This window comes from Spinacia oleracea, chromosome 5 (assembly GCF_020520425.1).
Source record: "Spinacia oleracea cultivar Varoflay chromosome 5, BTI_SOV_V1, whole genome shotgun sequence".
NCBI classification, from domain to species: domain Eukaryota; kingdom Viridiplantae; phylum Streptophyta; class Magnoliopsida; order Caryophyllales; family Amaranthaceae; genus Spinacia; species Spinacia oleracea.
In genome coordinates, this window is record NC_079491.1 from 24,198,392 (window position 1) to 24,222,999 (window position 24,608).

At 35.8% G+C, this 24,608-nt stretch overlaps 1 protein-coding gene across 6 annotated transcripts; it reads left to right on the plus strand.

Moving 5' to 3' along the window:
* Window positions 1-1,473: 1,473 nt before the first annotated feature.
* On the plus strand, window positions 1,474-24,028 carry LOC110806025 (protein TRANSPARENT TESTA 9). Of its 6 annotated transcripts, none has more exons than XR_008920930.1 (22): window positions 1,474-1,729; window positions 3,830-3,881; window positions 4,017-4,093; window positions 4,196-4,329; window positions 4,571-4,667; window positions 4,833-4,890; window positions 5,139-5,247; window positions 5,347-5,467; window positions 5,580-5,769; window positions 6,147-6,466; window positions 7,910-7,998; window positions 8,096-8,148; window positions 15,093-15,155; window positions 15,237-15,395; window positions 17,213-17,318; window positions 18,019-18,093; window positions 18,213-18,256; window positions 19,245-19,401; window positions 19,489-19,655; window positions 21,341-21,604; window positions 22,651-23,217; window positions 23,321-24,028. XR_008920930.1 is itself a non-coding variant. In XM_056828423.1 (21 exons), the coding sequence occupies exons 1-21, from the start codon at window positions 1,677-1,679 to the stop codon at window positions 22,657-22,659; spliced, it is 2,397 nt and encodes a 798-aa protein (XP_056684401.1). In that variant the 5' UTR covers window positions 1,474-1,676; the 3' UTR covers window positions 22,660-24,027. The 6 variants fall into 6 exon arrangements, 3 of the variants coding, with proteins under 3 accessions (XP_056684401.1, XP_021867352.1, XP_056684402.1); XR_008920931.1 differs by having other exon boundaries at window positions 23,354-24,028; XR_002538190.2 differs by having other exon boundaries at window positions 1,475-1,729; window positions 21,344-21,604; window positions 23,321-24,027.
* Window positions 24,029-24,608: the final 580 nt, after the last annotated feature.

Consider the following 24,608-nt stretch of genomic DNA (forward strand, 5'->3'; position numbering starts at 1 on the left):
CATGATATGTTCTTTTCTGTTATTTTATAATGTTCTTTTCTTTATTTATAATGTTCTTTTATTTATAATGTTCTTTGAGGTTCATCCTCTTTTTGTTCTTTTGAGGCATTGCTCTGTTTATTCAGTCTCTCTTCTTGTTCTTTCAGCTGTTTTTGAAGATTTAACATCATTTGTTGCTGGTCAAGTAGAAGCTTTTGCTCTTCAATACTGTACTTTCTGAAAAAAGAACAAACATAAAAAAACATTAAGATTTATATCTAATAAACATAAAAGAACAGAACAACAAAACACAAAAAAAAAACAAGTGCACCGTTCTTATCATGAACATGGCTTGTATTTCTTCTCCTTCCCCTTCTTTTTTTTATTTCTTTTATTTTTCATTTTCTATATATATAATATTTCTCCTATTGGATTCATAACTTCTCATTTTAGAAACACATTCTTGAGAGAGAAAGAGGAGAGTTTTTAGTTTCTCCCAACAGAAGAGAAATTTTATGAGAGAGAAAGTTCAAAACAAAATTTCTCCTCCTTCTTTCTCTGAAATGTGATATTAATTGAATTACGTTTACAAAAATCTAGTTTATTAAGCAAAATACTATTTCAATTTCGCTATTTTTTGAATTTTTTTATTCATTCAAAGAGGTTTATGCTGTTGATGAAGGTGCATCGGGTGATTAAGGCAAATTTTCTCGTTCTTAATTCTATGTTCTTTTTAAATTTAATGTTCTTTTCTTATAACTTTCTATTTCCGTGGCATCAAAATAGTGCGTTCTTTTATAAAATCAGCAATTGTTCTTTTTACATATTTACAATGTTGTTTTCAGATATTTTTTGATAAATAAAAAACGGAATCAAAACATATTTTTAATCTTAAATAATAAATTATATCAGAAGTGCACTAACGACTTTTAAAATTCAACGTCGTGTTATTTTTTTTAATTAGAACATAAATTGGTTGAAAAAGAACATTTCCTGAACTTAAAAGAACAAGAAAAAAAGTATAGATCTGGTTTTAAAGTTCATCAAAGGTTCGTCGCTTTATTTTTTTAATTAGAACATAAATTGGTTGGAAAAGAACATTTCCAGAACTTAAAAGAACAAGAAAAAATATAAATTTGGTTTTAAAGTTCATCAAAGGTTCGTCGTTTTATTTTTTAATTAGAACTTGGAAAAGAACATTTCTAGAACTTAAGAGAACAAGAAAAAATATAACTGCTTTTTATATTTGTACCTTTTGTCTGATTTGTTAATACTAGTGTTCTTTTTGGGTTTTTGCTAATGTTCTTTTACTTTAATTGTTAATGTTATTTTCTGATTTATTTTCTCTGTTCTTTTCTCTTTTTTTTTTTTTGCGGTTTTTATGTTGCGTTTTATTGTTATTTTTATGTGTTTTTGGACAGGTGTACGAAGAGCACCGTGCACACCCCTGTATAATCCGAGCGTTGGGCATTATACTAGTTAGGAACCTAAAATGAAAGAAAATTCGACAAAGTTCGTTTGCCGGGAACGTATCATAGTAATAAAGCGAAACTGCCAAACGCCATTTCAATTTTCAATCACAACTCACAAACTCTCTCGTTTTCTCACTCCAGAAATTGCGACTACATGCTGTCCGAATCAATCGCCATTTCGATTCTCTGGGAAAATTAATCAATCTTACAGCAGCTTCCTCAATCATGTTGCGATCACTTTGGCGCCCCTTTGATCGCTTCTCTCTCCAGCACTTCCGGTAAGTTCTTCCCCCCAACTTTCCTTTTTTATATAAAATGAAATTAATTGATTAATTAGGTTTAGGGCTCATATGATTGAAAAAGGGTTTTAGGGTGATAATCTGATAATGTGGGTTGAATTATCATAATTTTGAGATTAGATTACAAAATTTGCTCAAATTATGTTGTACTTTTGATTATATTCGAACTTTAGAGTATTAGCTTAGTTAATTTTAACGCAAATTCGTACTTCGAGTATAGATTCCTGCTGCTTCTGCTTCTGTTTCGTCATCTCTCTGTTGAATTGGTGGATTTGTACCTAAGTACCTAACAATATGGCTTAAACCGCCTAATGTCACAGATACTTTTGATTATTATTCAAACTATTAGTTAGTTTTGTTTGCGTACTGATTCAATTCAGTAACAATGCAATGCCGCAATTCGAGTTTTGGTAAATGTATTAGTTAGCTACTTAAAATGCAAACACTGTTAAGTTGGAGCTCGAAATGGAAAGTCAAGAGTTGCCTTTAAGGTAGATGTAATTACTTTAGAGGTCGGCGAGTAAGTTGTGCTACGAGTGGTTGTTCTGAAGGAAAGATTGTTTCCGTTTGACGGAATGAATAACCTCATCAATTAGCATACAGCATTACCGGTCTACTTAGTCTTAAGAATCCCATCCCCTAGAGCTAGAAGTAGAGCGACACTCTAAGAGTTTTGCTAGATAGTGGGACTTGTGAAGCTCTTACCTGCTACATGCTACTTAAGGGTGGTCAGGCAGATGGTGTCGGAGGGCCTTCTGTCCATTAGCATGTTGTCCAATCAACTCTAGTCTTTTTTCTTATACTCTATTTGAACAATCCAGGTTTCAAGAATGAAAAGGGAGTTTTCACTTTGAACATGCTTTCATATTGGAGTCTTGGAGAAGCGTGTATAAGGAGATTAAGTAAGTAGAGGGGAAAGAAATGGACATACTCATGAGATACAATTCTTAGTAAAAGGAAGAGGATTCCTGTGCGGAGGATTTGTGGAAGTTTTTCAAGTCTTCATGGCGTCATTGTGTGTAGGGTCAATATAAAGTCTGCTCCATTATCTGCAGGCTACTGTCATTAATATGAAGGATTTTCAACTTGCCATTTTGTGGAAAGCCATAACATAATGTGTTCATGAAACTACAGTACAACACCTATCAAGGCCATTTCGTTAACTTAGCAGTACTATAATCCATTATTAATGGCATTAATATATGCATTAATATTATTGAGATTTACACATGAGAAAACTTTTGATTCAAATGTTAGTCAATATTAACAGTTAGGTTCTCTTATATCTTCATGAAATAATAAATAAGGTGTTGAAAATAGAAAAGTCTATTTTCGAGAAACATATTTAAGAACACTTGATCTTCATTGGTGAAGATGAAGTAGGGTTTTCTTGATATGTCAATTCTTGCCGTGGCATTCCCAATTCCCCACAAAATGTTGTATTTTCAACTTTACCATGGTTGCCATGGTCATGATGTAACTGATAGATAGAGCTTGTTTTCGTCATTCACGTATCTTGATTGCCTTTTCTTGGATGGATTATGGATTTTCAAGGCTAGCTATAATTTTCTTTGCTCTTTCATTTCAAGAAGAATGCCAAGTTAGGTGTTTAATTAAATTTTTTAACTAGACTCAAGACTGTGTGAGCAATGTGCTACCATTTTGACGTCATAGAGTGTTTTATGGTTGGTAAATAGTAAAATAGAGGTTTGCTGATTAAGTTGGACGGTTGACTTTGGATAAGAAAGTCACCAATGTGCAGTTACTTGTGGGAAGTGACATGCTTTTTTGATGATAAGAAAATGAAATAGTAATGATGCGAGTTCTGCAAATGGCTAGCTCGGCATCCTTCGAAGGTTCTTTCGCATTCGTTCTTTATCATCCCATTGAGTAGATTGAATAAATATGATTATTTGCTACTACTTATTAAATGCGGGGTAATCATCTAGAATGTTAGATGCGGCATTTTGTACGGACATCAGAATATCAGATAACTTTATAGTTCAAAGTGTTGTAGACTTGTAGTGATGTCATGGAGATTCTATTACATGCAAATGACTACTCAACATTGGCTCACAGGTATATCATCAATGAATTGCAGGGGGTCGAAGTTGTTGATACATCCAACAGGGTATACATTCTGTGCTGCTTCTGTTTCTTGTCTCTCCGTCGAACTAGTGGATTTTTTACCTAACAGTATGGCTTAATGTCACAGATACAGTTATTTTTATGTACAATAGTCTGATCTTGTATATTTTCTTTCTAGGAAAGAATTGTGGACATTTTACAATCTATTGTAGAGATAGTTACATATGGTGACAGGCATGACCCATCAATCTTTGAGTATGTGTTTGTCCCTTTTTTTTCTTCTATAATTCTGGTTGATATGCATTGCAATACTTGTTTCAATAATTACTAAGTCTTGGCACTTGAAAATTTCCCTAGATGTTTCATGGAACATCAAGTTTTGGCTGAGTTTGTCCGCATGCTCAAGGTCAGTAGGGATACCAGGATTGCGGCAAAAGTGCTTCAGTACTTTAGCATAATGATACAGAATCTATGCCGTGAACATGCAATTTGTAAGGAACCTGGTGTTTTTTTCTCATATATTTGATTTTCTCAGTTCTCTTTACCTCCTATTTATTTTGCGGGCATGTCATGTGCGTCCCCCCCCACCCTTTTTCTTTTTCTTCTGTCAGAGGTAGTTGGTAGTGTAGCTGCCTACTTCCTTTTCCTGTGGCCCATTTTTCCATCACTGACTTCACCACTGGTACTTCTATCTTTTTTATCAGTAATATGTTTTTCTTTGGTATGACCCAGACTATTGCTTTAGCAATGGGCACATCAACAGCATCATCACACATGAGTACGAGTTCCATGTCAGTGATATAGCTTTGTACTATGTGTCATTTATAAGGTCAGAATCTTCTTTTCTTTCTTAGCCTTGTTGAAGCAATCCTACCTTCTTTAAGAATACTTTTCAGGGCTATGTAGTTGTTGAAATCGATTTCACTGTTTCCGTAATGGGGAGACTGATAGATTTTTTATCTTTGTGGTTGTCCTTGCTTAAACTCTGAGTCAGGGCAGTGGGCGGGAAGCTGAACAAAGACACCATTTGTCTTCTTCTAAAAGTCCAAGAGGTATATAAAACTCATGTTCATACTATCTTATAAATAAGGGTACTCAACAAATTATGTTTGATGTTATTGTTTTCTAGCTGAAGCAGTAATTGTGGCTTATTAGGATTTTGAATGGCTTGCGACAGAGACTTCTTTATTTACCTACTTCGTATTATTTTATTTGGGTGGTCGACTATTTTTATCATGGATTGGTGATGAGATTATCATGATCCTAGAAGCATAATTTTCTTCATGGTTTTTATTTGCAGGGTACTGTTACATCATTTTCTCTCTATACCGAGGCACTTAGGTTTGCACAGCACGGCGATAAGATGATTCAAGCATCCATACGTTCTCTCACTTTAAGCATATATAACGGTATGAATTTTTATGTTGTACTCTTGTCTTCCCGAGGAATGAAGTGTCTTTTAAATGGACATTTTAATGTTTTGCAACAGAGTCCTTTTGACTATGCAGTTAGCGATGATATGATCTGTCAATTCCTGATGACACCTCCTGAATCTGAGTACTTCTCTGACTTGATTCTTAAGTTAAGAGAGGAATGTGTCCATCTAGACGCCACTGTCTGTAGCATGAGGTATATTCAATTTCCGTAAATACTAGATTTATTTGTCAGTCACTCACGTACAATCTTTGTATTTTATATTTTATGTTGGGGCAATTAAGGATGTTAATTGTTTTGGATCCAGGAAAAATTACTCCTCTGATAAGAGGACAGAGTTGATGTCTGGAATCGATAAACTCTTGGACGATCTTTACTACATTAAGGATTTACTTTGTCTTGGTAAATCTCATTTGAACACCGTGGTCTTTCACAAGCTTCTAGGTTTGCTGGTGGTGCCTATAATGATACCTTTGATGCAGTTGGGGAAAAGTACTGTAAGAGACTTACATTCTCCCTTCACTTTCCTTCTCAGATGTTCTGGATTATGTCATAGCTATGAAGAACCTGGGATGTTGTCTGTTTACGCTGTTCTGTGGGATACTGGAATACTATGTATAATCGTATCTGGCTTAACTCACTTTTCATGTTGTAATTAGTAAATCCCTCAAAAGAAAATGGTCCTGTGTTGTCAAATGTCATAAAGTCAAGGACTCAAGGGCCAAAGGCCCAAAAGGCAAAAGGAAAAAGGCTCTATGTCATTATACCTAGTGTCCAGGATGACACTTTTGACCTGTATATAACATGTCATATTGGCTATTGTATTTTTCACTGTGACTTGGGATTCCTAAAGATATTTTTTTGTTGATCACAGGGTGTCAAGATATCTTCCGTCACTTCTTTGTATCTGCTTTCTCGTCTTCTTCAAGTGGTTGATAAGAAAGAGATGTTGGACTCTGTGGCCAGTCTAATTCTGTATCCTCATGTGGCATCGTGTCCTGTATTTGATACCGAAGGCTATGCTACTGATAGAAGTCAAGTCAAGACAACTTCTGATCAGCTTAACGATATTGAGCAAATTCTAAACTCCAGTTTTGAGTCTCACGACAATGGTGAAGCATTCGGCGATATCTTGGAGCCCAAGTTATCAGCTCACCATTTGCTAAGTTTTCAATGGGACAGAGTGCAGGAGAGGTAGATACTGTAATCCGACTCTTTTATTTCAGCATTTTGAACTTTTAATTGCAAAAGTTACAGGAAGGGAGAGGTGGAACGATAGAAGGTAGGGTGGGATATCTCAATTGTGCAATTGGGGTGTTGAACCTTTTGCCTTCCCAGTTTAGGTTCCTAGGTTCTAATCTCTGGGCTTCTGCCCTTGCAGGACCATGTAATGCATACAAGTTTGTATTTTTATTAATTGATACCTTGATGGAAGGTGGATTATGCTATTTGGATTCTGGATGTGCGATCTGTTTGTATAGGAGGAAAATAATTGTGTGTGTGTGTGTGTGTTTTATGGGGAAGGCTAGAAGAGAAGAGCTCCTCACTGGAGGTAGTGAGACAGGGTTTTAGATCATATGCATAGCTGTGATTGCCTGTTTTGGTCACCAATTGCGGGAGCGTATTTTATTGTGGCTTCAGTAAATTTGTGTTGGTTGATAAATTGGTCTATTTGTGTTTTACTGGCCCTTATCTGCCTTGTATTGAGTATTGACCTTATTAGCTCTATACCTGCTAATACACAAAGGTCTTTTATGATTGAAAAATATCAGCTCGCCACTGATCCATAATTCTATACCAGTTGATAATTTAGATGCCTAAAGGGGATTTTGCTTCTTCAACAGGGAGTTACAAGTAATTATGATGGCGTAAATGGGTTGGAAGTTGGAACTGGTGGTTGATCAAGAGGTTTCTGGCTTGCTGCTAAGGGTTCTAGTGGTGCATGCATTGTTGTTTAGCAAAGGGGTGCTTTGAGGATTCATGCTTCATAGTAGTGGTTCCAAAAAAATAGTAGTGAGTTAGTGGCATTATATTAATTAATACTTATGTTTTTAGTTATGTCCCGTGAGTAGTGGGACACGATTTCCACCTTCTCTACTTGGTTGTTTATATTTTTTGGCTGTTTTAAAGTGTAATTGTCAGCCTATAAGTGTGGGCTTTGTAAATTGAAATTGATTTATGAGAAGTTAGAATGCAATATTTTCCCTCTTGCATACACTTTTTTGCCCTGCCTTCCATTTTCCTTTTTAGTTGTTACAGAATGTTAAGGATAGAAATCCAAAAGCATCTTAGGGGGCAGGAGATGAATAAGTCACTTCTTAAAGGGATATTTACTTTCACTTAAGTGGAGCAATTTTGAGTAAGAAAATGCCCAATTTTTGGTGTTCACAACAATATGATGAAATAATAAGATTTTTTTGCTTTGCTTTCTTTCTTTCTAGCTGTTTTAACTTTACCCTAGATGGCAGCCTTATATTTGATGTACTTGTGAAAATAATAAAATTTGACCCTAGATAAGAGCCTTATGTTTGATATACTTGTGAAAATAATAAAAATTTAGTACTTATGGATGAAGGATAGTCTTGGTATTAGCGTTATCTTTCCTTAATCATCTGAGAGTGTCTCTTTCTAGTGCAGGGTTGGAATACTCTCCTATATTTTCTCTGACAACCAAGGCTTGCTATTTGCATCTCTGATGTTGTTGTTAATATTGGCAGAAAGCAATGGTATATTTTTTCAGTTGCTATTGTATTGTATGCCTCTTTGATTTTCTTATGTACTCGTGGTAAAATTCTGTAATTTATGAATTGTTTTTTTTGACAGATCTGGACAACTTGTTGGCTTCAGTTTTTGGATTCCATCAGAAAACAGCTGAGGTGTGTATCCCTGTTATTCATACTACATTTTACACACATCTTGGGTATATGAGTTATGTAACAATACTTTTATCTTTCTTGTACTGTCGTCTTGTCAATCTATGAAATCAAGTAACTTTGACCCAGACTCAAGTTGGACCTTATTATTGATTGCCTTATTATATTTGTTGGACACCAGAATCAGGCTTTTGTTTTAAGTATGCCGTCGATGGTTACATTCTTTGGTATGGAAGATATGGGAAGTTTGGTACCATTTTCTCTTGCATTGTTACCCCGCAGCTAATTATTTGAAGGAGCTATATAATGTTTTTGGGAATAGTTGGGTAATCCCACCTACTATTTGGTCAGTTGCAAGGCTAGTGTATGAGTATGGGATGTGAGAAGGACTGGAGGATTCATCTTTTTTTCATGGGCAAAACCATATTTTTTCTTCTTCCGTGGGTGATTTGGTTGACGAGGAATGATAGGATATCCCAGGATTGGTGAGCTAGACCCTGTTTGGTCGAGAGAGGTTTGGGCAAGAAAGAGAAGTTCGAGTAGTTTAAACCAATTGCTGATTCTGAAAAATGTCCAACTAGTAGCATTTTGGAAACAGAGGTTTAAGAAACAAATACGAGTACAACTTGTCCAGAAGATGGAACTAATTACCAGCCTTTGCCATTTTTGAAATACTACTCTAGGCTTCTACCTTCTTCCTCATTCAGTCCTTCCGCCAATTTAGGTTTTTAGTATAAAATTAGCATAAATTCTTCAAATCTACTGTTACTAAATTATAAAAAAGTTATACGAAGTACTTTGTAGTAATCTATTATTTCAGCAGAGCAAAAAAGGGAGAAAAAAGGGGGGAATAAAAAGGAGGATAGGGAGAGAAAGAGGGTAAATTGAAAATGAAGATGGAAAAATAGAAGGTGGTTAGGGGGGGTGGAGGGGTGTAAAAACCCATGGGTCAGGGGAATGGAATTTAAATTTCAATACGGGTTTTCATATTTCCTGGTAAACTTAATTTATGGGTTCTAAATTTCTAATGTCAAATTGAAATTTGTTTTCATTGTTCAATGTTAGTAAAATAAGAGTTATGTTATTAACAAAAAAATCCAACAATAAATTATGTAGCTGTCCTCGGTCATTTCACAAAATGAAGAAGCTTTCATCTTTTTCCAAACACTTTTATTAATATTATCTGCCCTTAAAAAAAAAGACAAATAAAACACGTTAAAATACATAGAAGTGTAAACTATTGATTAAGCAAATGAATATGTTGCAAATGTCACAATACTTGCATGGTCCATATGTAAACTCCTACTTTCTAAAGAGAAATCCTAAATTGTTGTGAATATAGCCTACAAACTTTAGAATTTAGCTTGTTTCTTTTAATAATGTAGATGCAACATATGTGCTCCAACTTTTTTCACGACAAGAAGACGAAGCAAGTTATGAAGGTTACTGAAAATAGCTTGAACACTAAGCTTTGCAACAATGGTGATGCAGAGCCATATTTGATGACCAAGACAAAGGGTCTTGGTATGCTCTTGCTGCCATGACATGCAGTTCACTGAAGTAACCTAACTCCTGGAAAATATTCCATATTCAAGGAAAAATTTCCAAGCTTCTTCAGAATTGAGGAAGAGTCTCCGCAAACCCTTTGTTTCAATTTGATGAGACCTTTTCATCTTCATTAGGAGGCTAGGAGTCACTCTTGGACTGTTATTTACTCCTCGTTGAACCCATTCTTGAGTGTAAGGTTTTTTTTTTTGAGGGAAATTCTTGAGTGTAGTTTTTGGGAACCAATGAGTGTGCTAAACAATGGAGAGGTGTGTTTCTTTTATTCCACCTACACTAAATGCCGTCTGGAAAAACATCAAAAATGGTGACTAATCTTTGAGGAAAACAATACCTTCATGGTCATAATGATTGTTTTTACTTCTTGAAGTCACTGTACCTCACATGCCAGAGTCCGTATCAGCACTTCAGCAGCCCTCAAAAGATTCACATTCGGGGTGTAAAATCGAGAAAATAATTGAGTTGATCCCACCATGCCTCACTGACCAACAAATCTTTCACCTCTCTAGCTTTAAGTAAAACGGGTGTCCTCCCTTTCACCTTGAAAATTTTCCTATCCGTTTCCATCACATTATTTTCAAACACATCTTTCGACAATATTGTTATCCTTGTGGCCATCACAATTTAGAACCAAATTTGGTCTCAACTGCTTTCAAGAGTTACATGAGCACATCGCTAAAAAATAGGGAGACTATGGTTTTGAACAAAATAATTGATCTTGTGACTTGCTTCACTAATGTTTGATATCCATTGACACTCCTTAAAATGAGTAGCTTTAGCTTTCTCATTAGGCTAACATATAGATTTCAAAACTAAAATTGGCAACGAACAAGCCAAGGTGTCCGTAAAAAGATGTGAGCATATGTTTTTCAATTAAGGCTCCAACAGCTTTGTAATTTGACGCATTATTTGTTGCGACTTGAACAACCTTCTTCACCAATTTCAGGAAACAAACGTGTCAAATACTCTGCATTTTTTGTGACGACCTCGCTAGCATCAAATGATTTTAAGAAAAGTGGACATGATGTTTATGAGAGGCTTTGATTGGCCATCCGAACACGGGATACACCTTTGTTCTCGAACTAGGGTTAATTTAGCCTTTTAGTGATAGTTGGTGAAGAAAGGTGCATCAATAGATTCAGATGGTTGGCAAAATCATCAATCAGAGACTCTCATAAAGATCATAATTGCTTCATGTGCTGGTCTACTGTTCGTGAAAGCATATGATAGCGAGGTCCTCAAGAAAGATGCATAGTATGTGGTAGGTTTTTTTATGAAATTGTAGAAGAAATTGGTGAAGCTAAAACTGTTAACTGTTTAAGTCGTAATAGATAATGCGTCAAATTAAAAAGCTGTTGAAGCCTTAATTGGAAAAAACATATCCTCACATCTTTTAGACACCTTGCCTTGTTCGTCGCTTGAATTTAGTTTTGAAATCTGTTATTGAGCCTAATAAGAAAGATACTCAATATAAGCATTGGTGAAGCAGGTTGATGAAATCAATTATTTGGTTTTCAAAACCGCAATTCGTCTGAAACTCTGAACTATTTTTGAGCATTACGATGTGAAATTCTTGAAAGTAGTAGAACCAGATTTGGCTACAAATTTGTGATGGCTATAAGGATAAAGTTGTTGAAAGATGCATTCGAAAAAATGTTGATGAATCCCAATTGGAAGAAGTTCCAGGTGGAGGAAGCCCATTGAACTTCAAGGTAGAGAAGTGAAGGATTTGTTGGTCACTAATTCGTGGTGGATCACCTCAATTATTTTCTTGATTTTACACTCCCAATGATGATTTTTTTGGGGTTGCTGCTACCGGCTCTTTAGTTTTACACTTGGTCTATGACATGTGGGATAGATTGAAGAAGTAAAAATAATTATTTATGATCCTGAAGGTATGATTTATTCATGGGTTCACCATTTTTTAATGTTATTCAACATGCCATCGAGTTTAGGTGGAATAATAGCAACACGCCACTCCACTGTTTAGAACACTCATGGGTTCCCAAATGCTACTCTAAAAGTGGATTCAAAGAGTGAAATGACTGGTTCTTAACGAAGATGAAGAGGTCTCATCAGATATAGACAACATTTTACAAAGATTCTTTCCCAAAGATGCACAGAAAGTTTTCCTTGAATCTGGTGCATTTCCTGGAGTTTAGGTACCTCTGTAAACCGCATCTCGTGGCCACGGGCTTATGCAGACCTTTTGACTCGGTTCTTCAAGTACGGTCTGCATCTCCAATGTTGTAAAGGTTATCGTCAAGCTATCACAACTTGCTTCTTCTTGTTGCGAGAGTAATTGGAGCACAGATGGTGACATCCAATCTATCAAAAGAAACAAGATCACTTCTAAATGTTTGGAGGCCATAATCACAATAATTTAAGATGTTTTCAAATGACAACGTGTTTTTTGATTGTCTATTGTTTAAGAGGCAGATAATATTAATGGAGATAGCTTGTTAGAAGTTGCTGAGCTTTCCCCCAATGAAACTGAGACTGAAGTCATATCATTTGACTTGTGTGCCATACATGCCAGTTACTGTTTGCTTGCTTCTGTGTAAGCTCCTTGTTGCTTGTTCTGGATGCTTCTTGCTATGCTTGCACTGGAACGGTGGGAGTGTTTTTAAACTTGATTTATTTTGTTATTTTTTATTGATGTTTGTTTTCTGAAGTAAGTTTGTTATTCATTACTAGATCTTGATGTCCTTGAATTTGAATGAGTATTTTTTGATGGACTAATTATAATTTATTTGAATATTTTTCTTAGTTACTTTGGAGCTGGGTACGAATATGTGGTTCAAAAGGAAAATTGAAGCATATATGTGTAGAAGTCAATATCTTTGTATGTTCCGTAAAACAAATTTATGGCAGTCACACATTCATTTGGCCAAAATAAGGTCTTGATACTCTTGAAATTACTCACTTCTTTAGTCTTATTATACTGGTCGTCTGAGATTACAAAGTGACTCCAAGCACATCTAACAGACCCCTTGAGTAATAAAAATTATGAGTTTTAAGGGTTCGCTACCTGTAAAGAAAATACTCAAATAGTTTTAAAGCAACTGAAAATACTAGGAAAGCTTTGAGATTTATTTTCTGGTATTTAGTTTGATCCTTGTTCCTATCAAAGATAAGCTCTGCCAGTTGAGGAACATGGTGACCTGTGAGAGGGGAAATTGACCAGATGATAAAGAGGTAGTTTGCAGTTGCTACTACAACTGATATAGCGCAACGAATAGCTTATAAAAAAAATCTGCATTACCTGCATAACTTTCTCCTGCCAGGAACAAATCTCGGTTTTTGAATTGTGGAGATCTTCCCAGCCAATTTACCAAGAAACTGTATGCATCCTCAGCTTCATTCAAAGCAGAAAAGTGAAGAATTCGAGTCAATGATATCTTGATGAGAAGTTTGCAGTAAAGAATGCAAGGAAAAGGAGTAACTTCGATGTATATAAAGTTATAAACTTACCTTCAATTTCATCGTCCAAATATCCAATTTGGTGAGGGCAGTGGATGTGTTGGTATACGAAAACCCTACTCCAACAGGAGACTCCACAAATAGCAAATTTGTTTCTTCAAAGATAACACATAAAAATAAAGCGAAGAAAAATGTCCCCGTAACCGATCTCAAAATTAGGATGGTGTTTCAGTATCCAAATTTTCGGAAATGACGTACTGGACACTTGGATCCGTATAGGATACTTGTATCTGTGTCCATGTAACATAGGCTTTGAGACATGAATTGTTACTGTTCTATTTGGCTACGTAGGGGATATATTGTCAATTACTATTTGACTCGCCTAGGTCTTATATACTAGCGGTTGTTTTTGGATATGTCACATTTCTTAATCATATAGTTGAGAAGATTTCTGTAGTTTGGGAGTTTTTCTCCTACTTAGTGTTTTTTTTTTAGGTTTAGGCCTAGAGACCACTGGTTGGAAAAAGGTTTCTGTGGGAGGCTTCAAGTGTGGTTACTCGAAAAATAATTTGTAGTCTCCTTTTGAACTAGATTTCCTAAAGCAACAGATGATTCGAAGTAAGTCTGTTGCCGTGTAGTCTCCCTTTGACAAGATTTCCTGCAGATGATTTGAAGTAAATCTGTTGTCGTGTAGTCTCCCTCTGACTAGATTTCTTAAAGCATCAGATGATTTGAAGTAAATCTGTTGTCTATGTTAAAGTTCAGGATGCTAGGCCGTCATTATAATGGTATCGAGACTAGGCAAGTGCAAGTTTTTCTAGGAATTTGTCTTGTCAGCTTTGTTTCAAGCTTACTCTTCTGTTCCATATAAGGTTTTCATGGAGCTGTGGATGAGCGGGTTCACACTGAGCATGTCAACAGGGGATTATTCTGCTATCTTTTCTCTCCCTCTTTTATCTACCTTTTTAAAATCTTCCTGAGTAGTGCTTTACATGGACTTTTATTAGATAGAGTTGAGAAAGCTAGTTGTATTACGTCTTCTTATCCAAGAAAGCTTCGAGCAAGATGAGATTCATTTGTGGATTACTGTAATGTCTGTTGTTCCATGCTTAATAGTTAATACCTTTCCATATGAGTTCTATATGAAGATGAAGGCCACTGCAAAGTATTTACAGAATTTGCACCAACCCTTCACTGTCCTCATTCTTGACAAATTTGCAATATGCTTTTTGAAGTATTTGGAAAATGGTTTGGTTGCCTGCAGAATTTATGAGTTATAGGAATGGAAAAATTCAGAGTTCTTAGGAGAAGTAATGTGTATAGTATTCTTTGGACTTTAGCTGTCTTTTCTGTGTTACGAGGGCACAGATGAAGCACATTACTGGATTCCATATCAAGCTCTTCTTCTCAACTGTCTATGTAAAAATATGTTTTTTTTTTTTGGGTGTTGGTCTGAGGGAGGTATTGTCCAGCAATTTCCTTGCTATTTGTTGGTGTGGGATATGGTACAATTTAAGAGCGCAAATTCGCATGAATTTGGCATTATGGACGAGTTGGTTGTTTTTCGATTAGTTTGTCTTCCTTTTAAAGATTTCTGGTGTCCGCTTTTTTGAATTTGACTATCAATGAATTTCGCTGACTCTTTTACATGCATGTGTGTGTCAAATTTGTTTGTTGGTCATCATCCTGATTATCTCATAAATCTGATCCGCCATTAGCACAAAACTTCTTATGTTTTCTATGTATTATATACGAGTCAATTTTTTGCTGTTATTGGGCATTGAGTCATAAAGTTGGGGGAAGAGGGGGTAATGTTTTCTTCTCGTTTTAGTTTGATCCAGATATGGCTGTTGGTTAGATCTTTATTGAAATGTCAGTAAGGATACAAAGCAGGATTCTTTTTGACTGCATGTGTAGTCGTGTACTACAGTTTCTGACTGTATGTATGTCACCCCCTGCAGACAGATGATTCTGTAGATTCGAAGCTATTTGACGGAATTATATTCCTTAAATGCATTCCTCAGGTCTGCTTCTTGTATTGTTAAAAAATTATTCCTTTTCCCTATGCTGAAGCCTTGTGCTAAAACTAATGTGTCGTTGTACAGATTCTGAATGCCTTGCTGAACATTGTAGGAAGCTACACGCCATCTTCAACGCTTAACCAGTGGCATGCTGCATGGTTTTTACTGAAGGTTATTGATTTACAAAGATCTAGACTTGGTCATCATGAGTTACACCTTTTCAACGTCAATATTCGGTTGAATGTAAGTAAGATGTTTTTCTTTTGTCTATAACGACATTTCATCTTTTGATTAATTCCTGACGGTTGATGGAACTAGTAAATTGAACTTACTTTTGCTACCAACTGCATTACTTGAATGGTCAATCATGACTAAAGTTGCCTAATATTGGTACTGTTACTGGTGAGAGAGAGATCAAGATGTGTACCACCTTATCCTTGATCAGTAGACACTAGTGAGATTAGCTATTTCTGAAAAGCTACAACATCGTTAGAGTGTCCTTGATTGTTAAATTGATGCATGCGTGTGGATTGTTGTTTTGTAGGAATTCCATAAGAAAATAAAACTAGTTACTAATTAGTAATTTGGTTTAGCCGTCAAGTGGTTGGGCTGACAAGGTTGTAATGTCACAATTTGTGGTTCATGTGTATCTTTTGTGATTTGAAGTCATAATTCACGAACATGTTTTTTTCTAGTTTTAGACTTCACATTTCTGGGAGCTCGAGATGCTGACCGTTTTAAGTTGCAGTTAGAACACAACAGCGGTGATGATTGGACAAGTGTAGCTCACTTTATTACTGTGTGCAAGAGTCTTGGTTGATGCACCATGATTGTTGTATCAATCTTATAGGCCTTGTTGCCATTGTATTGGCTCTTTATCAGCAGATACGTAACGGTTCGTCATGACTTGAAAATTTTGAACTATTGCTCTATAATGCGCAAGCCACACATTTGTTGGGTAGGGAATCCGGTAAAGAGGAACCTGGATAACAAATAGAGTAAATTTAATCCTAAGTATTCCATTAGTTTTCTAGTTGTATATAGTTGACTTTCACATTTTTCAATGTACAACTCAGACCATTACTCTTTCCGTCTCAACTTAGTGTGCCCTTTTATTAGAGCACATGGTTTTAGGAGGTGTTTTGTAGTTTGGTTATCAAATACTTCGTATAATTTTAATGAAAAGGCCGTATAATGAAAGATAGTGGGGATTTTTTTTAGTTTAATGAGAGATGGTTTGAGACCCAAAATTTAGTAGGGGAAAAGACAAGTATTAAAAAAAATAGTGGGCTCTTGCTGAAAGAAGTAAACCAAATTGGGACAAACAACAAAGGAAAGTGGGCACTCTAAATTGTGACGGATGAAATAATATCTTTCATTTTTTATAAGTGAATTATTAAAAGATGGTATTACATATTGAGATGAATCAAACAAGATCCCACATGTTTATTTTTCCTTACGTATAAATAACCAAATACTGTCATGTGAAAATGTAAAAAGGTAATATGGTATGTCAAAAATAAAAACGAAGTAGTCTAGTTGAGTAATGGCTATCACTCCACAATTTGGCTTTTGATGAAGCGTATATTGCAAAAAAACAATATATCTTGCAACTGGGAGGAGTGGGGGACAGAGCAGCATATTGATGACTGTATATGCTTGAAAAGTTAAAATATTTAATTACCTGTTATATTATCAACTATTTACCTTATGTTACCATTTACATACGAATGCGCTCTTGTCCATGTTTGTCATTTTATACATTCATAATGGATGTTGCTGATGGAAAAGTGCCTATCTATTAAGTCCTTTTACAATCTGCTAGGTGGTATCTGGTATAGGGTATGTGGCTATTTGCTGGTTGAATATGCTAATACAGTTTGCTATATTGTTTAGTGCTATCTCATGATTGCCAAATCATCTCATATTATTTTGTCCATTTTTTTGGGTGAGAGTTATTACAAGGTAGTGTGCAAACTGACTGGTAATTGTGACGTAGGTTTAGTGATCACGTGTCATGATATTTGGCTATTTAAGTTTGGCTGATATTCTCTTTACAGGCTTCATTTCATAAAGCTCGTGAACACCTTTTAGATGAAGTTAGTGGATGTTGGTTTGATTACATTGTGGACACATTTGAGAAAGAATGGATCAGCTGCAAAAAAGGTAATTGCCTGAATCTTCCTTATAATTACTGGATGATCCTATTCCCTGTATATTTCTCAAAATTAAAGATGATTATGGGTCATTTAGAATTAGGGTTTCCATTTCTTCGCTATGGATTAGAGGGTGAGCTCCCTCTGAATTCTCAGAGCCCATAAAATTTTCTTTTCTTATTTAATTTTCCGAAGTAAAACTTAAATCTAGAAAATCAACAAAATCAAATACGAGTATATGAATTTTCCTAGTTTCACACAATTACTTTATTCCTTAGTCTGTTGATTTGCCAAGGCTCACTGCTAGCAGTGATGGACCGTTGAGAGAATGACAGGTCAATGGCAAGGTGGTGGAGAGAGAGAGAGAGAGAGGGGAGGGAGGATCCTTCGGTGGCTTTTGGCTGTGTTTCCTTGCCATGGTTGCAACTTGCAACAGTGGTGGCTTAAATGAGGGAAGGAGGAATATTGTGGCGGTGCTCAGTGTCTTCTATGTCAAGTAGTCTATGCTGTTGTATGAATCCAAAGAAGTGTTATTGTTTGTTTAATATAGAGGTGTAAGTCGAAGCGGGTTAGACCCGGCGTAGAGACCTGTTTGAATTTAGATCTGCCACATCTCGAATTCTCCCCATTTAACAGGTTTTACTTACAATGCTTTCTGATTAGTTTATTAAAATGTATCTCATCTGCATCTTTCCTTGCGAAATTTGCAGCTCTAGAGGAGTCATCCAGAAACAAGGATCTCTTTTTCTTGTTACAGATTGCTTTCCACAAACCATCTTCGGACGGTACTGTAATTTTTTTTTATCAAAAAGTAGTTCTGCCACTTAATTATCTTCCCATGGCAACTTGACCTAATTTGTATTTAGGTTACATTGTACTAAATGATATGGTTCTGGTTTTGCAGGAAATAATATTGATGCTTGGCAAAGGATGGTCGATGCAGTCAAGGTATCTTTTCTCTCATGCTGTCATGCATAAATACTTTTTCTTTTCCGATTTCTATTAATTTTGTATGTGCATTAGCTTAGCTACCAGCGCCCCTATAAACTTGAAGAGCGTATTGCTTTTTACTCGTGTAATGTGTAAACTTGTTTTGCATGCCTATTTTCGGCTTGATTGTTTTCTGAACATGATAGTTGCTGAAGAATGATGCATAAATAAAGGTGTATGTGTATAGCAAATATGGTAAGAAAGTGTTCTGTAAATAATTGTTTGCCATTCTCTCTTTTTCCTTATCGTCACCAGAACCCATACTTGGTTGTAGAGTCTATGGGTAATAGTAGTTATCGTGGAAGATACAATAACTTTGTGATGATAAAATTATCTTTACAAAATAAGAGCCTGATAAAAATGTAAAATGGGTGTCATATTTGGCAGTCCTATAGAACATGGCTCTTATATTTTAATCTTTCATGTTAGTGTTGCTATCTCATTCAGTTTTTTTTATCCTATTCTCCTATATAATATGCTACAGATGCATAATTCGAAAGGTACCTATTTGGAGAGAAATATGCTTTTCTCTTTCTATCAACTGTGCTACTCACCTAAAGGCATAAGTTTATAACTTACCATTTAAGTAATTGGTTTAGGAATTGAGCTGTTGGTGTAGCGACGTTATGGAAAAGGGATGAAGGGAAGACAGGGTTATTTAACATTTATGCAATATATTATGAAGAATTTCAGTCACATCTATCATAATCTCAGTTTGACTGGAATTATACAAGTATATTAGTTACGTCTCAGATGGTATTACTTATACTAACTGAGCCCACTAAATCTAGAATTGCTGGATTGCAATATACCTAACCTCAGTGCCCTGAATGCATTGATGTAAATCTTCAATGTGCTTCTTCTTCTATAGTCAATTGATTTTCATTCAAGAATAAGAAAGAGGAGACTATCCTTCAATATACTTAATTGATTCTTTTCATTTCAGATTTTTGTACTTCATCTTCAGCTGAAGGCATATGTACTTGATGGATGTATCCCGAATAATTCCCCAATAAACTCGAGAACCACTTCTTTACCCAATCCTGGAAGTATCCTTGCTTTAGATCTTTCAATTGTCAACTTTGGGTCAGAGGTGACATTAGGTTTGTGAACTGACAAATGAGTCAATTAAAGTATTTGAGGTCTTTTTACTTGCAAGGTTAATTTCTCACTTGGTGCTATTGTCACAGGCTCTGGAATTCCGTGCAAAATTTCATTTTCCAAAGTGGGAGTAAGGGATATATACATGATACCTGTGGCAAAGGGGCTTTGCGGAAAATTACTCCTCGTGGAGAAACATCCTTTCCGTTCACAAACTGGAACTGTGCTGGCAATAGCTCGTTTAGCCGGATTGACAGTAAGTCCTGAGATTAGGATAGGAATCTTTTAACATATCTGATATCTCTGTCACATATCTACTTTCCTCTTTGCTCTCTGTTGATTACTGGCAGGTCATATATCAATGTAGCAGATATTCATCCTCTTTTTGTGTAACAATCATCAAAGATATACCCAACTTCAACTTATATAGCCTTTTGATTTGAATACCAAGCTGACATTTTGTTATTTGGAAACTTGGTCAAATGATTCTATCTGGTCGATGAGCTTGTGTCTTTTTTCTAATTGTGAATGATACAAGTTGTTGATTTTTTTTATTCAGCTCCCCCATTTCAAAATCTTAAGCTTCTTATATAATGTTTTTTTTTTTTTTTTTTTAATATTTCTCTATGTCCTTGTCTCCATGTCAGTAATGAAGGAAGCTTTAACTACGTATCAATTGAGATATCAATGATTAATTGGCCCAGAATTTCAGGCCCTTGATCTCTTCAGTTTATGTTTAGAAAATGATTGGCTTTGTTCTCTCCTGCATTTGGCTGATACACATGTTCTCTCATGCTGTCTACAGTCTACCTTGTAGTTTCTCATAATTTATCACCATTATCGAAATTTCCACATATGTTGTAAATCTATTACTCCCTCCGTTTCTTATTACGTTTCCTGTTTTCTTGATCGTGTATTTCATTATTTCACTTTATTTCTATATAAGCCATATAATTTTTCCCACTTTTCCAGAAATTTGTGCCAAAACAGTAAAGAAATAAAAATTGATTGTTTTTTCTTTCACACATTGCTTCCCCCCCCCCCCCCCCCCCCCCCGACCTATCCCCACATCCACTTTTTTTGACCTTTTTCATTAAACAACTATCAAATTTTGTACATTCTAATACAAGTACGCAACAATGATATTTTTTTCTGACACAAACTTGCTTTTTCTTAATACCCGTGCTTTTCACCAAAAAGGAAATTTAATAAGAAACGGAGGGAGTACTTAATTATTTTGGTAAGGAGAGAGTGTGCCCTATCACTCTTCAGTTTTTGTTTAGAAAATGATTAGCTTTTTTTTTCCGCTGCATTTGGCTGATTCGCACTTTCTCCTGCTGTCGGCCTTGTAGATTCTTATAATATATCACTGTTATTAAAATTTCCACATTTTTCTGTTATTTCTCTAGTACTAAATTACTTTGGTAAAGGGAGAGTGTGACCAAGCCAAATATACCCTATCAATGAAACTTACAGGAAAATCAGACCTTAGGAACAGTATGAACACCTTTAGTTATCTCTGCAGATATTCAGCTAAATTTTTTTACACGTACTTTTACAGGACACCTTTTTCTTCTTTCTTTCATATCTCATCTGGGACTTAACAAGCATTAGGCTTCTCCCATGACCATTTGTTCAATGTTCATGCCCATTTTCCATCCGAGCATGTATATTACATAGCTCTTGCTTAACTGGCCATAATTTGGTTAACATTTCTTTCTCAATGACCAGTATAAAGTAACGCCTAGGAACATAACATTTTCTCCATTTTACCAATCTACGTGCATCAAGGCCTCCTTAGAGGCTTAGACTCCGCCTATTACCAGATTCATATTGGTGGTTGTTACTTGTTATTGTATACTGAATGAAATGCATACAAATTGCTTTTGTGAAAGTAGGCTTTAAGGCTTGCATCTTGACTAATCTTGTTTTTGATCTAAGCAGCCGAATATAGATGAAAATGGAACATGGTTGCATCTTTGTATTAGGGAATTCAATCCCAAGTTCTTGGATAAAAGAAGCGATTTGAACTTGCCCAATCATGAGACAGATGCAAGATGGACTCTTGGTTTTTCTGATGCAGAGGCATGCGAAGCAGCTTTTTCGCTGATAGCTGAACAAACTTGCAACCAGAGATCCTTCACTGAAAGTTTACTTGCTCCTTCCCTTTATGGAAATCTTCTTGGTGGAGGAGAAGATATTCAGGTCAGTGAAATGTTTCCTTAAGAAAATGTAGGTTAGGGGTTGGAACCTATTTTTGAATTTTTTTTTTCCTTTGGTTGTGGATTTACTTCAAGTGTACAAAATGAATTTCAAAGCCATGGTTAGGCTATTTGTTTATCTGTTCCAGAAGTAATACATGTAGTCTGGTTGTTGCCGGAATATCATATGGTGATATAATAGATAGACTGAAAAACTGTCCCGGGGAACTTTTAAATAAATTTCCTTAAAAATGCTGTGACGCTCACAGACTTCTGAATAGGTATTGTACATTGACAAAGGTGGGAGGGTCATACTGTTATTTGAGGGCAGTTTCTTGTGATATTGGAGAAGTGTCAATGTTTTCAAACCCAAGTTTGCTAAATGTTCTTGAATTAAAATGTACACTCTTGATCTCTGATTACCCTAGTAAGACTAGAGAGCAGTCCATAAGTTCACCCAAAAGTGACGCTTTTGTATATGCAGTTCAACTTGGACCATTACTTTCTCTAAAATATACTTCGTATATGTAAAGATTACAAAAATTATGTACTATTAGGAGTAGTTTCTAATACAAACAGTATTTAAGAAAAGTCAAACAGCAAAAGCTCTAGTTTGATGCTTACATGCTGCATATAAGCTATGAGGTTAGAGTGTATATATTGATTGACATTTTGTATGCAACCAACTGATTCTCTACAACTCTGAATTTTATGTTCAGTAGCACGCTATAGAATCATCTTTTTCTTCTTTTTTTTGCGTTTGTACATTTCAATTTGTGTGTGTGCAGAAACACTCTTTAAGGCCTTTTTAATTTGGTGGCACCTTAGTACTGGGTTCCGGACAAAATTTCAATTTCTATCCTTCACTTTTATCCCCTCACTTTTTTTTCTCATTTATGATGGTGGTTAATTACTTTTGCACTTTTTGAACTTTGTCAATGGATCATGTTGTCTGTAACTGATGTTGATGAATAGTAGCTTTGTTGGCCGCCAAATAGAAAACCTTTTCATCGCATTTATCAGATAATCTTCCTAATGCTTCCATTTCAGAGTTCTTAGCAAAGGAGGATCAGATCTGTCAGTCTTCTTGATTTGGAGCTAGGGGAGCTTGGTACTTCGCTTGGGATTGACAATCCGCTTCTTCTTTCTGATCATCTTATTTTGTGGATGTGTATGACTGGTTCTTTTGGCGTCTTTGCAATTCCGTCTGTAAGACTGTAAGCACCTCAAAAGCACCATATCAGACTTTTTTTTATACACCTTAAAGAAGATGAAGGCTTTTTGTTTGGACCACTTCTTCGGATAAGTCAATGCTGTGGACAATTCAATATTCCAGGGACTTTTAAGGCCATTCGTCTTAGTTTGTTTGTTACAACCCTTGAGCCTTGCGGTGGTTGCATTAAGGTTGCTTTGCGTGAGTTTTTGGTGGAGAGGATTTTTTTTCATCTGTCTGTCTATAACCGCTCCAATGGCCTGCTGATTAGATGTGTTTTGTGCATGGAAAGGTTTTAACTTCTCTGGAAGTATGGGTTTTTGAATACTGTGGGTGATCTTGACTGAAAGCGATGCTCGTATGTGTAGAATGAAGCTACGGGCTAGTACTCAATTTGGATGCAGGTATATTCTGGCATTAATGTAGTTGCCTGCGAGGTGCTTTCTACAGGCTTTATTTTTCCTGCAGGTTCAACTTCATCTGTACTTTTGTTTTCATTTTGTTTAGAGGACTCCTCATCTCCTCTCGGATTTTCTTCAGAGGTCAGCAAGGCAATGGTACAGAAATTGGCGATTTTATTAAATCTAGAAGGTGAAATTTTTTCCGGACTGGGATACAAACAAACTATTGAAACTAGTTCGTACTTTGTAGTGAAGGAGCAGCCGAATTTACTCAAAGAAACTGGGATATAGACTTGTAGTGTTTACGATCTGAAATTGGGGACACAAATATACATGTATTGAGGAATGACATGATAATCGACCAGTTGAGATTTTTCATGGCAACTTGTGATTGGGAAATTAGAGTTTCAGGAGAGATGACCAGCTTAGTTAGAGATGATGGGAAAACTCGACAGCGTAAGCTTTGACTTCATTCTTCTAGGTAATGGTACGGGAGTCCATGGAATTAAATCAAGTTTATGGAGGGAAGATGAAGATGTGGTAATACCCTCAAGATTTGTGAAGCAAATGAGGTGCATATTGGTGGCTCAGCAATGTCAGAAGTGGAGATCAACTGATGTCAACTACCATTCGTAGCAGATTAGCTTTGTATCAAGAATTGGATGCATCTTAATGGGAATAAAAACAGGTGCTTCATTTGTTAAAGTCGTTTGTAGCTGCTACTTAACTTCATTAACTTTTTTGTGGTTGGTAACTCTTTTGATTAATAATATTTCATTCGGTAACAAATTTCTACCAACACAAATAATAATAATCTTATAGGTGTCAAATCGGTTAACCGGGTGGATTCTGAGTTGAGCCATGATAGTTCGGGTCTATTTGGTTTGGGTCAAGTTTGGGTCAAAAGATTTCGTGATCAAATCGGGTTTGGGTCGGGTTTATTCAGTGTGGGTTAATTTCAGGTCAATTGTTGTCGGGTCCGGGTCAATTTGGGGTCGGGTTATAAACGGACCAGGTGAAACTGTATCGGGTTATAAACGGGTTTGGTCGGGTCAAACTCGGGTCGGGAAAGATTGGGTCGGGTAGACTTTGACTCGGGTCATCTCAATTCGGAAAGATTCAAGTTGGATCAATCCAGTAACAGGTCGATTTTGGTTTGGTTATTTCAGTTAGGTCTCGGGTTGGTTCGATTTCAGTCTACATCTTTTCAAGTCATTATTGATATATTTTTTGTTCTTTTTATAATTAATAAGCTATTAATCTACGTCTCTACGAGTATTTTAAATTTACTGAATTACAATATTTTTATATTAACTAGAGTTTTCTATAAGTTATAAGATGATTAGTAGTTATATGATGAGAACCACATGTAAACACTAAAGTACATACTATAT

Coding starts and splice junctions, on each gene's coding strand:
- LOC110806025 (XM_056828423.1), top strand. CDS start 1,677: ATGTTGCGATCACTTTGGCGCCCCTTTGATCGCTTCTCTCTCCAGCAC. Junction 3,882..4,016: donor TTGTTGATACATCCAACAGG/GTATACATTCTG, acceptor TTTTCTTTCTAG/GAAAGAATTGTGGACATTTT. Junction 4,330..4,570: donor ATGCCGTGAACATGCAATTT/GTAAGGAACCTG, acceptor GGTATGACCCAG/ACTATTGCTTTAGCAATGGG.